This window comes from Anomalospiza imberbis, chromosome 14, assembly GCF_031753505.1.
Source record: "Anomalospiza imberbis isolate Cuckoo-Finch-1a 21T00152 chromosome 14, ASM3175350v1, whole genome shotgun sequence".
Lineage (NCBI taxonomy): Eukaryota > Metazoa > Chordata > Aves > Passeriformes > Viduidae > Anomalospiza > Anomalospiza imberbis.
The window spans coordinates 6,256,639-6,271,172 of NC_089694.1; the positions used below are offsets into that span (position 1 = coordinate 6,256,639).

The following is a 14,534-nucleotide window of genomic DNA, read 5'->3' on the forward strand; positions in this document are numbered from 1 at the left end:
GCTTCACAGTCAGCAACTGCATTGAGTTTGTCCTTGCAGGTCCAGCTCCAGCCCCTGTTCCCAGTGCCAGGAAAGCTTTCTGGGACAGGTAGTATGGGAACTTCCTTTTCCTGGACTCTGTCCCTCTATTCTGTCTTTTGGCCACTGTCAGTGAGAGAGTGTTGAGACAGAGGGACAGAACTAAACCCATGGACCTGTTTAGTGCCCTTTCATAAATATCTGGCCTCTGCCAGAGCTTCCTGCTCAGTGTTTGTCATCTCCATCCCTGCAGGTGACTGTGACGGTGTCCCTAAGCCACGTTCCCATGGTGATAAGCCTGTGATAACACGTCCCCCTGTGAGACCTCCAGATCCACCATGCCGGACTCCCATCCCTCCAAAGCTGGAGCAGAGGCCAGATCTGATAGCAGGGACAGCAGAGGAGATGCCCTCGTCTGTGTAAGCCAGCAGCCCGTGGCAGGTGCTTGGTGCTGGTGGGGACACTTGGGGGCTCAGTGGCTGGAGCCTGTGGATGTCCCCTTGGCACCGGCGCAAGTGCAGGTTTGAGTGTCACTTGGAAAGCTGAGAAGACAGCATGGCCAGGGAGGGGAGTGGGGCCACAGCAAAGGCAGACATGAAGCTTTGGAGCTGCTCAAGCACAGCTCCAGGGCTGAGCCTTGCTCCATCCCCTTCCCTGCTGTTCCTGGGTCGGTGGAGCTGAGCCCCTTCCTGCCTGCCTCCAGCAAACCCCTCAAACCAGACACTTTCTGGGGCAGGACAAGATCCAGCTTGGATCTTCTTAAGGAAACTGGATGGAGTTCAGCTTCAACTTATCCTCAGATTTCTTTCAGATTTTAAGAGAGTCTCAGTCAGAAACCCTACTGGCTTTAGTGAGAATTAACCTAAAGAAAACAAAAGGTGATAGGAGGCATGAGGGTCAGCTCTGTACCAGAACTGCCTTAATTCCTTCTCTGGGATAATTTAACTTCTCTTTCTTGAGCACATAAACACTAAAGGAAAGACCATAAAGGGGATGGATGCACACAGGATTATAGGCAAGAGCATGGAAATAATGACTGGATGTGGCACTTGGTGCTATGTTTTAGTTGGTGTGGTGGTGTTTGGTCAAAGGTTAGACTCCATGATCTTGGAGATCTTTCCCAGCCTGAATGATTCCATGGTTCTATAAACAGCCCAGCCAAAGTGCTGGCGGGTGATGTGGGGGTGGAGCGAGCACAGAAGGAGTGCCCCCTTGTGCAAGGCCCGGCTGTGCCTTGGCACAACAACTGTCAATTGAAGGTGATGTCTGCAGTTCTGCCAATGCTGCATCTCATTCCCCTGGCACAGAGCAGATCTCATTAGCAAATTGCCAGGTCAAGTCAGAAAAAAGACTTCTCCTGTTTCCTTTGCAGGGTGGCCTCTAGGACCAAGTTCTTTGAGACGGCGTCCCGAAGAACAGGCAGGTAAGGCTGGCACGGGGAAGGTTGCATGTGGAGAGCAGCAGCCCTGCAGCACAGGGTGCTCCTCTGAGGCAGAGCCAGCACAGACAGCCCCAGCCCCAGGCCTGCCCTGTCTTGTACTCACGAACAGCAGATGGGGCTCAGCTAAAATGCTGAAACTAAACAAAGAGCACAAAGCTTAAAATGTGAGTCCAGATACAGACTTGGTAAGTTAAATGCTTCAAGCGAGAAATATCCCTGTGGATCCCTGTTACCATGTGTGTGGGTCTGTGTGATGTAGTGCCTGTTGTACTCAGGCTTTGTGGGAAGATCAGGTCATGGGTGAGGTGATGAGGGCTGGTTAAGTCCCAGCAGCTGCTGAGAGAGCATGGCTGGGTCCAGCACAGGGGCTGTGCAGACAGGGAGCTAGGGGCTAATGGGGACACAGCATGGGCAAAGCCCTCGGCTCTGAGTGGCAGCAGGTGCCATTTGTGATAATATTTGCTCAAATAAGTCTCAGCTTCCTGCTCTGAAAAGCTGCCAATCTCTGCCTGAGAGAGCAGGTTTGTGTGTAAGTCTGAGAACTGCTGCTGCTGGTAGTGAGAGAGAAAACATTTGTGCTATTGCAAAACAGACCCCTCCCTGCCCATTACCCAGCCTTGTGGAGCTTGTGGAGCTGAGTTGGAGCTTGCTCCTTGCACTCACTTTTTCTCTATTCTTCTGCTTCCTTTTATCCAGTTCTTCATCACCACAAGGCAGAATCCCAAGTGATGAGAGCTGAGGCTAAAGGTACGTATTTATGACAACAAATTGAATAATAAACTGAAAACAGACATGTAAGACAAATCAGCATTTATGGGGTTGTGGGGTTCCAGTGGTTCTGCCATTACTGGTGGATTTGCACTGCTGCACAGAACATGGAGCTTGTTTTCTTCTTCCAGGCTTTGTAAGCACACCTCAGCCCAGCTGGACCCAGGAGACTTTCTGTGCTTGTGACCCAGGAGTCAGAGCTGAGCCTTGCCAGCCCCAGTGCCCTGGAGAGCAGCTATCTTACTGGACAATGATTCATGAGCCACAAGTGGGCTCGGAGACCCACAAAGAAATTAAGAGAGGGAGACCACAATGGAGAGCAGGTCCTGCCCACACATCTGTGTTGAACTGTTCCCTGCCCTCCCACCTCTCCTCTCTCTCCTCTCCTGTGTGTGCCCGTGCAGGTGATGGCAGCATGGGCAGGGCTGGGGGACACAGACCACCTGTGGAAGGGATGTGGAGCCCCTGTTCACCTGCTCACTTTCAGGAAACATGCCTTGAAAAGGGTGTATGGACAGCACGAGGGCTGAGTCCCTGTGTTTGGATGCAAGGGCAAAACAGCTGCAGTCCCCCCTTGCCCTGCTTGCCCTGAGAAGCCCCTTCCTTTGTGCTTGGTGAGTGTCAGTGTGTGGGACAGCTGTGCCTGGTACCACTGCCCATGGTGACACAGGTTGGGCAGGGATGGGGGAATCACTGTGCTCAGCCCTATGGGATGTCTCCTCATCTCCTCCTGGACATCCCTGGCCTGGGACACTACACTGACAGACAGGCTTGGACAGGGGCTTGGCCTGAGCCATGGCCACAGCCTTGCCTGGGATCAGCTCTCAGGCAGCACCCTCGGGTCAGCAGCCTCCAAGGGTGCAGCTGAGGGAAGGGAGCAGCAGGTGCTTCTCCTCTTCCTTTTCCTCCACTGCCTCCTCTTCCATGTGAGCCACACTCCCACCAGATCCACTTCTCACAGGCCCACCAAGAAGTCTCCATCCTGGGTGATTGTGGTGGCCAGCACAGAGGTGCTGAGGATCTGAAATTCACTGTTTGTGGGTCAAACCCATTGTTTTGTTTTTTTTTTTTAAGAACTGCCCAGTTTCTTGTTTGCTTGTTTATTCATTTCCAGCGTAAGATGCCCAGCCTATCCCTCAGCCATGGCCCTGTGGATGATGCCCATTGGCCCGGGAGGTGTCCCTGGCCATGACCTCTGTAGCAGTAGAGGCTTGTCTGTTGCTCCAGCTGCCACCAGGGCCCAGCTCCAGCAGGGCTGTACATGGCAGAGAGCTGCTTCCCTGCTTCCTCCACCCACCCAAAGATGACTCCCTCCTTTTGAATGGTTATCTTTAGGTGCTGAGAGCATTTGCAAAATAGTGGCCAAACATTCCCACAGCTGCTTCCCAGGTGCTCCATTCCCTCAAGCATGGTGTCCTGCCCGGCGCAGGCCCTTCCCACCTCCTGGCACTTTCCCTCTGTGTGACCTCATGTCTCTTATTGCTGAATGGCACACACTGGAGCTCACGTGTGTCATGTCCATGGTGCTCGCCCTCCCTTGGCTTCAGCAGTGCCCCAGCTGCTCCCTCCTTTAGGCCTGGCACATGAACGTGGCTTTAAAACCAAACCAGCCCTGTGCTGTGGCAGTTGAGGCTGTGCCACATGCACTGGCAGCACCTGGAGCTGTGCTGGGCCCCTCCTGCTGCAGCCCCTCACCAGGGGCTCCCTCTGATCAGGGATCTCTGAACAGGTAGGATGGAGCTGAAGCTGGAGCCAGCTGCTCTGACCAGCCTGGCACTGGGGCCACGTGCCTGCAGCACATCACCCCCTGGCCCTGTTAGGGTGTTGGGCTTGTGGCTCCTCCACAAAAGGCCAGCATTTCCCAACTGTCTTTCTTGCTTTGGGCTGCTGTTTGGGGACCCCTCGAGCCTGTCAGTTTGGGAAGCTCCTTGGGTTGTGCAGATGTGCGTGGCTCTGGAAGCGACATTCTGAGGGAGCAGTGGCATGTCACATCCTCCTCCTGCTCGTGCCCACTGCCCAGCACAGACCCCCAGGACAGAGCCTGGCTCCATGGGTAGGGAGAATCCAAGGGTGGTTGGGTTTCCGTCTGACAGTGTGAGCAGTGGGGAGAGGCAGCTTCTTGCAGACTATTTCATGGTGTCCTTTTAAAGTTCTTTGTCACTTGTATGTCTGTGCTGATTTTTCCTGCACCTCTGGGTGCAGCTGAACACTGGGGGCCAGCAGTTGGAGCGGTGGGGGATGCTGGTTATGCTGGCAGGGGGCTGTGGGGTCCAATTCCTGCTGCCATGAGGCACGGTCCCTGCTGCTGCGGGGCCCAATCCCTGCTGCTGTGAGCACAGTCCGTGCTGCCGGTGGCCCAGGAGTGACAGCTGGGAATGTGAGATCGCCCTGTGCAGCATGGCAGCCCCCAGCATCAGCCCTGGAGCCATTGTGATGTGTACAAGCTTAGGTTACTGCAAGTGTTTATAAAGTTTCCATGAAGTGAAACAGCCATCTCGGTGTGTTTTGTTCCTCTTCACCCCGGGCCCAAGTGCTGTCCCCACTGCCGGGGGGCCCCCTCTGCAGGCAGGCCCTGCTGTGGGGGCCCAGCTCTGTGCCCTGGGGAGGCCACACAGGGCTGTGTCCATGGGACTGGGAGTGCCCTGGGCTCTGCCATAGCCCCACTCTGGGTTTGCAGTCCCCAAAGCTGGTTTTCTACATTTTTCTAACTGGAGAAGCTGCCCTGCCAAGGCTGAATATTCCTGTGCTGCTGCAGTGCCTGGACAGTGTCGTGTGCCGTGGGTCACTGAGACTCCGGTTTTCCTGTGACCACCAATGGCTTCTTTCCATCTATCCAGCACTCTTTTCCCCTCCTCACATCTGTTCCCCCCCATTTTGACTCTGACATTGTGCACCAGTGTTTGCTTTTCAGGCCTCTTGCTTTTCTTTAACAGCGAGCCCTCTCCCAGGAGAGAACAGCTTCTCTCTCTGACGCAGGAATCTTGCAGCCAGCTTTGGAGCCCAGATTTCTGGAGAAGCCTGATGGAGGTGACCGCTCCAGAAGGTGTTCCTGGGGGCCCAGGGACAGCCAAGCTGCCTCCACAGCCACAAGGGTCCCCAGCTGGAGAAGGGGAGCGTTCCTACCCACACCATGCTCAGGGCTGGTCGGTGTTTTTGGGATCCTCCTGCAATTATTTTGTGCGGGCCTGGCCCCTGCCTGCAGTCTCCTGGTGCAGCACTGGCCAGGTTTGCCAGCTCCGAGAGGTCTGTGCCGTGCCCTGGCTCGGGGCCCAAGCAGCTGGAGCACTCCCCAGGTGGGCATGGACACAATGCACCAGGAGCAGCAGCTGGAGGGTTGTCTGCTTGTTTTTTCTGGCTTCTTGTTTCTCTCAAAAGTTTCTTTGTGGGGCTGTAACTTTTCCAGGGCTGGATGTGCTCAAAACAGCAGCATTTGGGGAACTAAACTGTTTCCCTTTCCTCACTAGGCTTTGTATGAAGTGATTGTGAACTGGAAGGAGCATTGAGGCACTGCCCCAACAATCCTCGTCTCCCAACCCACAGGTGCCTGGCTTGCTTTCTTACAGAAAACATTTGGATTCAATATGAGCAAGAAAATTATTTTCCAGCACAAATAAAACCTTTCAGTTTTTTATAGAGAGAAGATAACAAAACAAGCAGTTCCAAAGCTTGAGCCCAAGCCTCAGTGAGTTCTTCCCAGAGGAAGAATTTGAAGAGGCCAAAGACTCTGAAGCAGACACATCTCTGTGATAAATTTAGAATTGAAATATACTTAGTGGAGCACTGACATCTGAAATTTATGTGCTACACAGAGACCTGTGAAGGTGCCAGAATCCACCCACGTGGCACTCCTTGGAGGATCAGAGCCCTAGTTTTCAGCTCTGTCATTCTCCCTGACCCATCCCACTACACCATTACCCATGTGGATGCTCCAAGCTGGGAGCAGCTCCCTGCCCTGGGCGGGTTCCTGGCAGCCCTTAGCAGGTTTCTTGGCCCGTACACATGGCTGTAAATCAGGTCGGGCCTCCAAAAAATTCTGTGATGGATTTAAACAATCAGGAGATGCTTTGAACCACTAAAGGCCATAATGTTTTCCATTTTCTGTGTTTTCAAAAGTTTAAGAAGTGCTTTAATAGCCTCTGCCACTGTCTCTAAGAGCTCCCACAAGGCAGAACTTCTAAAGATTCTTGAAATCCTGCATAAGATGGGCCATGCCCATGAAGGGTCAGAGAGGCAAGTCCCCATGAGCTCCATCCTCCCAGAGCTCCATCCTTCCTCACTCTGTGTCCTGCACACCCCAGCTCCCTTCAGCGCCTTGGCCCCACAGGCTCTCCTGGTGGCCACCACACCATGCTACCACACCGTGTCACTGCGGCCACCCTGCTCCTATGGGATGGGACACGGGCATGCCAGGCAGGCTCTGTTTGCCCTCCCCTTGGTACCTGCCCACCGCTGGCAGAGGGAGGCAGCAGCAGTTTTGGGTAAGGAGCAAACACCAGCGTTGGCTGATGTCCCTCGTGTCAGGGCACTCGAGTCAGTGTGACCCCACTGAGGTCTGCGGCTGCCACTGGCTCATCCTGGGAGCACAGGCACAGCCCTGACACCATGGCAGGCACACAGGGGTGGCTGCCAGCACAGCAGGGTCACGGTGCTGGCACTCCCAGACCCCCAGGGAGAGGAACCACTGCTGAAAGGGCTATTTGACACTACTCGTCGGTATTTTAGGAAACAGAACTTCTGTCTGTTTTAAAAATATCCCACTTTCTGCTATGAGGACAAGAACAAATAAATGACCTTAAAGCATGGGGCCATTTTGGAGTTTTCATGATGTTTCCATGTTTTCAGTTGACTTCTTCATGGTAACTGGACTTTTTCCTGTGAGCTTGCTGTGCCATTCTGCTGGGCAGCCAAGGCATCTCTAAGGCCAGCTCTGGAGCCCACTGGCATGTGGCTCATCCCCAGTGCTGGCATGGTGGCTGTCAGCCTGCTGCCAGGCCCCACAGCTTCAGCAGTTAGGAATGGCCAGGGAGGTCAGCAGCTTCCCTGTGACCTGGAGGTCCTGGTGAGCTGTGCAGGGGGGATGCAGGGTGTAGGATGGGGATGCAGGATGTGCAGCAGAGGTGGCTGGAGCATAGCAAGGCAGAAGGAGTTGAGTGAGGTGAATTTGTCCTTCAGCCTCAAATTTGTCCTGAATTTGTCGTTCAGGCCACACAAGTTCGGGGCCATCAGAGACCGAGGCCAGTGTAAGCCCAGGATGCGTAGCCACCGGGGAACCAAGTCCAGCATCCAGTGAGGCGCTGGACCAGTGGCTCCTGAATGTCCCTGGGGACACTGGTCTCCAAGTGGCCATTTGGCAGGTGACACTGGGGCTGACACGCTGGCAGGTACCCAATCTGCTACACCAGCCCCGAGGAGCTGAGGCCTGCTCAGTGTCCATTAAGGGTGAATTTTAAAATAACACAATAATTTTTCACTGTGACTCAGAGCTAGGGATGGGATCAGGTTCCTTGCAGATGACAAACCCAAGGGTTTTTGTTCTCTTGGCACACTGTTCTTCAGATCACAGGGCACGGTGTGTAGACTGCTGCTGTCCAATTACACACCAGGCATTGCCAGCTATTTGTGGCCCAAGGAGCTTTTTGGTTTTTGTTTTTTTTTTTTTTCCCCAAGCTCTTTGTTTTGTCTCAGTCAATAAAATCTTGGCCCTGGGCAGGATTCACATCTGTGCCTTGAATTAACAAGTGGCTGATAAGCGTCTTCTGTATTGCTTGGAGAGCATAGGTCAATTTTATAAAGACGTTGCAGAAGAATGGATTTACAGCTGTTCACAAAGATACCAAAAACAATGACAAGAGCAGGAGGACAGTGGCCTTTATTAGCTCCTTGCTTTAAGAAATACATTAATCAACTGAAATTCAATTTCAAAGACCCAATGAGGAATATATGAAAGGATTAGCCAATTGATATGTAATTGAATTACGAGTTCAGATGTGATTAATAGTGAAATCTGAGTGTGAAAGAAAGCCTGCAATGATCCAATGTACAGCCTCATCTACTGGCAAATGACCCACTGGTTCCCAGTGCCTTTGTTTGCTGGCAGCCATCACACCCACAGCAATTTCATGCACAAAACTGACACAAAAGCCAAATGCAGGCAGAGGGTAGAGCTCCAGCACACCAGATTCTGCATTTATTGGACTCAGAACAACAGCGGATTTTCAGGTTACAAAAGGAACTGAACACCAAGCATGAGGGGCCACCCTGTGGCATGGCTGGGGGCTCACGTGGGCCCCAGGCATGGCTGAAAGAGAAAGGAGAATTTTCATTTACTCCCAGCACGGTGTCATCGGTTTCTTTACCTGGGTGCCAGGCAGGCCCCTCTCTTTGGTTACGCAAATAAACATCCTTCAGTCCCACACAGGGACTTGTGAGTTGCAGTTGTCCCCAGGGCATCTTGCACTGCACCCCATTGGCCCCAGAAGCATCTGTCATCACAGTCCAGCCCATGGTACCAAAACACTCTGGGGCTCTCTCTTCCTTATCCAATGCATTCAGTTCCAATTAAAAAAAAAAAAAAAAAGAAAAAACCAATAAAAAAAAACCCCAAAAAATAAAATAAAAAAAAAAAAAAAAAACAAAAAACAAAACAAAACAAAACAAAACAAAACAGAAAAACCAGCTGTGTCAACAACCCCTCTAATTCCTTCTCTGGGATAATTTACCCTCATGTAATGCTATAATTTGGGCAAAGCACTGCGATTCCAAACTGGGCCAGACCAGGCTGCGTGTGCTGCACCTGCATCACGTGGTTTGTGGGGTCTCCAGGGTCACAGTCCCACCGAAATGGGGCCAAGGCGTGCCCAGGATTATGTTCAGCCCTCCCCTTGGAGCCAGGCCCCAGGAAAGAACCAGCATCATACCCCAAAGTCTCTCTGCCGTTCCAAGGCTGCTGGCTCTTTTTCTTCTGGCAATGCTGTGGCTTTGGCTTCTCTCTTTCCCTCAGCTCTGGTGGAAGGAGCAGTTGCAGACTGGCCTTTGTTACTCCCAGGAACACAGCTGTGGGCTGGGAGGCCCCTCCCAGGCAAAAAGGCACCAGCAATGAGCTTTTTGGCTTATTACAAAGAAAGTAAAATATATCAAATAGAGAACTCTTATTATTACAGAGACATGTTAACAAAGAGAAACAGCATAAAATTGCCACAGAACACCAAATATCCGGCACAGAGAGCAGCTTTTATCCACTTGCTAAGGGTTAATGTGGGCGCAGAGATTTACTCTGAGTCACAAGCACAGCATCCCTCTGCTGCCGAAGGGAAGCGCGCAGGGAGCAGGCGCTGCTGGGCAGGGGAGGCTCTGAGCCACCCCAAGGGGCTGGGACACCCTGCCTGCCCACGGCCACCCCGGTGCCCACAGCCAGCCCTGGGCCTGCAAACAGCCGGGACACAGCCACTCTGTAAGCCCAGCATTCTGCCCAAATGTGTGAGGACACTTTGTCAAAGAGGGGAGAAACAAGGGACTCTGTTCTCCAAACGCAAACACTGTCCCTGCCTAACCTCAATAAGACACAGGAAGGCTGGAGAAGCTGATGCCAACCCCAGCCTATGCCAGTGTGCTCTGTGCATGCCACAAAAGGGGGGACCTTTGCAAACTGGGCAGCACCGAGCTGGAAATATAATTAAAAGTCTCCATTAAATTGGCACGTTCTGACTCATCTCCTGCAGAGCATCCAGCACCAAAGTGTGCAGCCAGAGAGGACTCTTAGAGCACATCACTAAATAGATATCTTTAGCAATAGAAAATGGGCCATGCCTTTATTTTATACAGAGATAGATAATTTTAGCATACATTATGTTATTGAAACATCCAGGGCAAAAGCTCAGCAAGGGGAGGGACACCACAGGGACTGCAGGGCTGGCCAGTGGTGGGAGGTGACTGAGGGCAGCAGCTCTCGGGCTGGCTGGGAGGCAGGTGACACCTCGGGTACCCCTCAGCTTTCCCTGCAGACCACAGGGACAACCCCACGGCCCAGAGCAGGGAGTGGTGCCGCAGGGAGGGTCCTGCCCCAGCTTCACCTCCCTCACCAAGCACCCTGTTCCCTGAGCCAAGCACAAAGGGCCTCTTGGACATTATGGCAGTGGCACGTGGATGCTGCTGGTTCTCCAGACTCAATCACAGCCTCTCCAAGCAGAGAGCTGCTGTCCTGGCTCTTGTTCCTGCTGAGCTGAGCTCCTTGCTGAGGCAGGGGGTGCTGGCAGGAGCCTGTCAGGCTCAGGTGGGCACAGGTTGGTGATACCTGCCCTGGGAATGCTGCATGCCATTGCAGCATTTGATCTGTCTTGCTGCCTCTGGCATGACACAGGGCTGAGGAAGCGTCCCTCTTGCCCTCACTAAAAGCAGCATCCTTTATCCCACACCCTCTGTTATGGAATGGTGCCCATCCATGCACAAACACTGCCCCCAGGGAGATGCCAACGTCTGTATCCCTTGTCCTCCATCTGCTGCCTTGGGCAGGAGCTGATGGGCTGAGCCGTGACCCAGGCTGAGGCAGCTCAGAACCCCCCACACCTCTGAGATGAGCCAGAGCAGAGCCAGGGAATCCACAGGGGAACATGGAGATGGTCGGCTCTCAGCTGTGACACCCAGGGGGTCCCAACTCCAGGGCTCAGCCAGCCCAAGGAGAGACTCAGGGACAGCTTCTTTGGGACTGCGAACACGGTGAAATTCTCCTTGCTTTATTAAAGCAAAAACAGACAGGAAAAGCATAAAAATATATGGCAGGAGTTAGACTTTGGTATTTCGTAAAGCCTCTTCTTCCCCAGTTGCTGCGGCAGCTCATGAAAATCCACATGGAAACAGCATTAATTCCCCCAGCAAATACACACACAGGTGCTGCGAGTCCTGGCTCCCACATTTCCTGGTAATTACATTGTAGAAACCCAACTTTTGCATTAACAAGTTGCAGAAGTTTACTGTGATACTGAAGAGACAGAGAGCATGACCTCAGTGCCCCTGACTGCCCCTCTGTCCTGGGCTGGGGGTGCTCCCCGTGAGCTCCTGCCCCACTCAGCACTCGCTGTCCAGAGCAGCTTCACACCAGGTGACACACGGGGCAGATGATACATGGGCAGAATCCTTCCCCTGCTCCCCCACTTCTCATTCACATGGTGCTCCCACCAGGAAAGCAGCGTGGGCAAATCCCTGTTAGGTTTGGCCTCTTTCCAGTCTCCCAGCAGATGAACACCCAGCAGGGCATGGCCACACTCATTAACCAACCAAACCTTCACTGACATGAGCCTGTGTGAAGCACAAAGCTCTCCCAAATCGATGTTCCAACTGCTTGGAGCCATCCTGAGCTGATACCAGGGACTGGGAATTACCACTCATCTGCTCACTGAGCTCTGATGTAAAGAGCCAGGGAAATTCCAGAAGACAGGGATGCACCAGCTGGAATTTTTTACTGGTTCATTTGCAAATATCTGTAGCTCACACCAGCACCGAAAATGCCAGCAGCCCCCTGGCATGGGGGAGCCTCTGAGAGCAGCAACCTGCTGGCTGCCAGCCAGAAAGTTCACCTATGGATTCTGTTGCTGCCTGCATGAGAGGATTTCAGGAGGAGGAGCAGGATCAGAGCCATATCTAGCAGAGGAAGGAAAACCACTGCAAAGAAAGATCCTCCCCTTCCATAGGGGCTTTTCCCACACTCCTTCTTATAATGAAAATCCCATCAAAAGGTTGCAAAGTATCAGGGAAATTGTTTGTTTTACTCCAAGTGTGTAAAGGAGCAGCTGCACCATGATGGCATTTCCTGGAGAGCTGAGCTGGGCTCTGGGTGGGCACAGGAGTCTTGGTGGGCACAGGGCTCTGGGTGTGCTCACTGCCCTGGGAGGGTGCAGAGTTTGCTGTTTGTCTGTGCCGGCACCAGAATCCCTCGTAGATGTCTGGGTTGGTAATGCCAGGCCACGTCACAGCCCATGATGGCATGTGTGACCCTGGCACCAGCCTGTGTGTGTGCGGTCACTGACAGCCTGTCTGGTCTGGGCACGTGGTTTTGATGTTCTCAGGATGTGCAGGAAGAGGGGAACTAAAACACCACAGGGCATGTAGTCCTGGCCTCTGTGTGTGTGCTGGGGACAGGCTGGGTGTGTGGGGTGGTGTACATGGGATGGGGTGTGTGGGGCAGTGTGTAAGGGATGGTGTGTGGTGTGTAGGGATGGGGTGTGGTGTGTAAGGGATGGTGTGTGGTGTGTAAGGGATGGTGTGTGTGGTGTGTAGGGATGGGGTGTGGTGTGTAAGGGATGGTGTGTGTGGTGTGTAGGGATGGGGTGTGGTGTGTAAGGGATGGTGTGTGGTGTGTAGGGATGGTGTGTGGTAATAGGGATGGTGTGTGGTGTGTAAGGGATGGTGTGTGGTGTGTAGGGATGGTGTGTGTGGTGTGTAGGGATGGTGTGTGGTGTGTAGGGATGGTGTGTGTGGTGTGTAGGGATGGTGTGTGTGGTGTGTAAGGGATGGTGTGTGGTGTGTAGGGATGGTGTGTGGTGTGTAGGGATGGTGTGTGTGGTGTGTAGGGATGGTGTGTGGTGTGTAGGGATGGTGTGTGTGGTGTGTAGGGATGGTGTGTGTGGTGTGTAAGGGATGGTGTGTGGTGTGTAGGGATGGTGTGTGGTGTGTAAGGGATGGTGTGTGGTGTGTAGGGATGGTGTGTGGTGTGTAGGGATGGTGTGTGGTGTGTAGGGATGGGGGATGGTGTGTAGGGATGGTGTGTGGTGTGTAAGGGATGGTGTGTGCTGTGTAGGGATGGTGTGTGGTGTGTAAGGGATGGTGTGTGGTGTGTAGGGATGGTGTGTGTTGTGTAGGGATGGTGTGTGGTGTGTAGGGATGGTGTGTGTGGTGTGTAGGGATGGTGTGTGGTGTGTAGGGATGGGGTGTGGTGTGTAGGGATGGTGTGTGTCGTGTGTAAGGGATGGTGTGTGGTGTGTAAGGGATGGTGTGTGGTGTGTAGGGATGGTGTGTGGTGTGTAGGGATGGTGTGTGGTGTGTAGGGATGGTGTGTGTGGTGTGTAAGGGATGGTGTGTGGTGTGTAGGGATGGTGTGTGTGGTAATAGGGATGGTGTGTGGTGTGTAAGGGATGGTGTGTGGTGTGTAGGGATGGTGTGTGGTGTGTAAGGGATGGTGTGTGGTGTGTAGGGATGGTGTGTGTGGTGTGTAAGGGATGGTGTGTGGTGTGTAAGGGATGGGGGATGGTGTGTAGGGATGGTGTGTGTGGTGTGTAGGGATGGTGTGTGGTGTGTAGGGATGGTGTGTGTGGTGTGTAAGGGATGGTGTGTGGTGTGTAGGGATGGGGGATGGTGTGTAGGGATGGTGTGTGGTGTGTAAGGGATGGGGTGTGTGTGGTAATAGGGATGGTGTGTGTGGGTGGTGTGGTGCATACAGGACCATGTACATGGGACAGTGAGTGCACAATGGTGTCCTCCTGGGCTGCAATCAGCCACTGCCATCAGCAGCAGCTCTGTGTGCTGCTTCCAAGAGCAGGGGGCCTCTTGGTGTTTCCCATGCAGCCTCCCAAAGCGCCGTGGTGGCAGCAGCCAGTTCCCACAGCCACCTCCCCACGGCCAAGATTCAGAGAGGAGTCCCATGGTCCCACAAGTCCCACAGACCCTGGCCTTGGTCTTGGCTCCAGAACAGTCATCTGCTGGCACTGGAAAAAATAGCTGGGACAAAATATTTGGCACAAATGAAGGGAAAGAGCATAGCTGTAATCCCAGGTCTGCAGAGCCATGACAGGAGCAGAGCAGGTGTGGGGGCAGGGGCTGCAGGTGCCCAGGGGAGCCAGGCAAGTGTGAGGTCCGAGGGCATCAGGCACTTTCAGAGGTGGGTTCAGCTTTGTCAGGGAGCAGCAGCTGGCAAGGACAGGAATGTGACTGTTGAGCACCCGGGGGTCTGCGGGGCAGACCAAGACCCAGCTGGACAGGCCATAGGAAGAACATCCCAGGTGGAAAACAGGAGCCAAGCGTTGTTGGGGGATTTCCAAGGTGATCTTCCTTGGCAGGCCTTCCACTGCAGCCTGTCCGCTCCGTCGCTCATCTCTCGGCAGTGCAGGCAGGTCCCTGGGCTGAGCTGAGCGGAGCAGATCCCACAGTGACTGCAGGCCCGTGAACTCCTCAGCCACAAATGTGCCTTGTCCCCCAGCTCTGCTCTGTTTCTCTTCTGCAATGTTTGAACTTATCTGCTTCCCAGCACCATAATGCAAACAAAACATCCAGAAGGAGGCTGGCAACATAACTCACACCCAAATGCAGAGCTGCAACCTGC

At 53.4% G+C, this 14,534-nt stretch overlaps 1 protein-coding gene across 2 annotated transcripts in view; it reads left to right on the top strand.

Annotated features, from left to right (window-relative positions):
* OPHN1 (oligophrenin 1) overlaps positions 1-4,716 on the top strand; it is a 51,731-nt gene extending 47,015 nt beyond the window's left edge. For both annotated transcript variants that reach the window (XM_068204633.1, XM_068204634.1), the window contains exons 21-24: positions 272-437; positions 1,391-1,441; positions 2,156-2,206; positions 2,359-4,716. In XM_068204633.1, the coding sequence (XP_068060734.1) occupies positions 272-437; positions 1,391-1,441; positions 2,156-2,198 (260 nt within the window). In that variant the 3' untranslated portion in view covers positions 2,199-2,206; positions 2,359-4,716. The remainder of the gene's footprint in view (positions 1-271; positions 438-1,390; positions 1,442-2,155; positions 2,207-2,358) is intronic.
* The last annotated feature ends 9,818 nt before the right edge of the window (positions 4,717-14,534 follow it).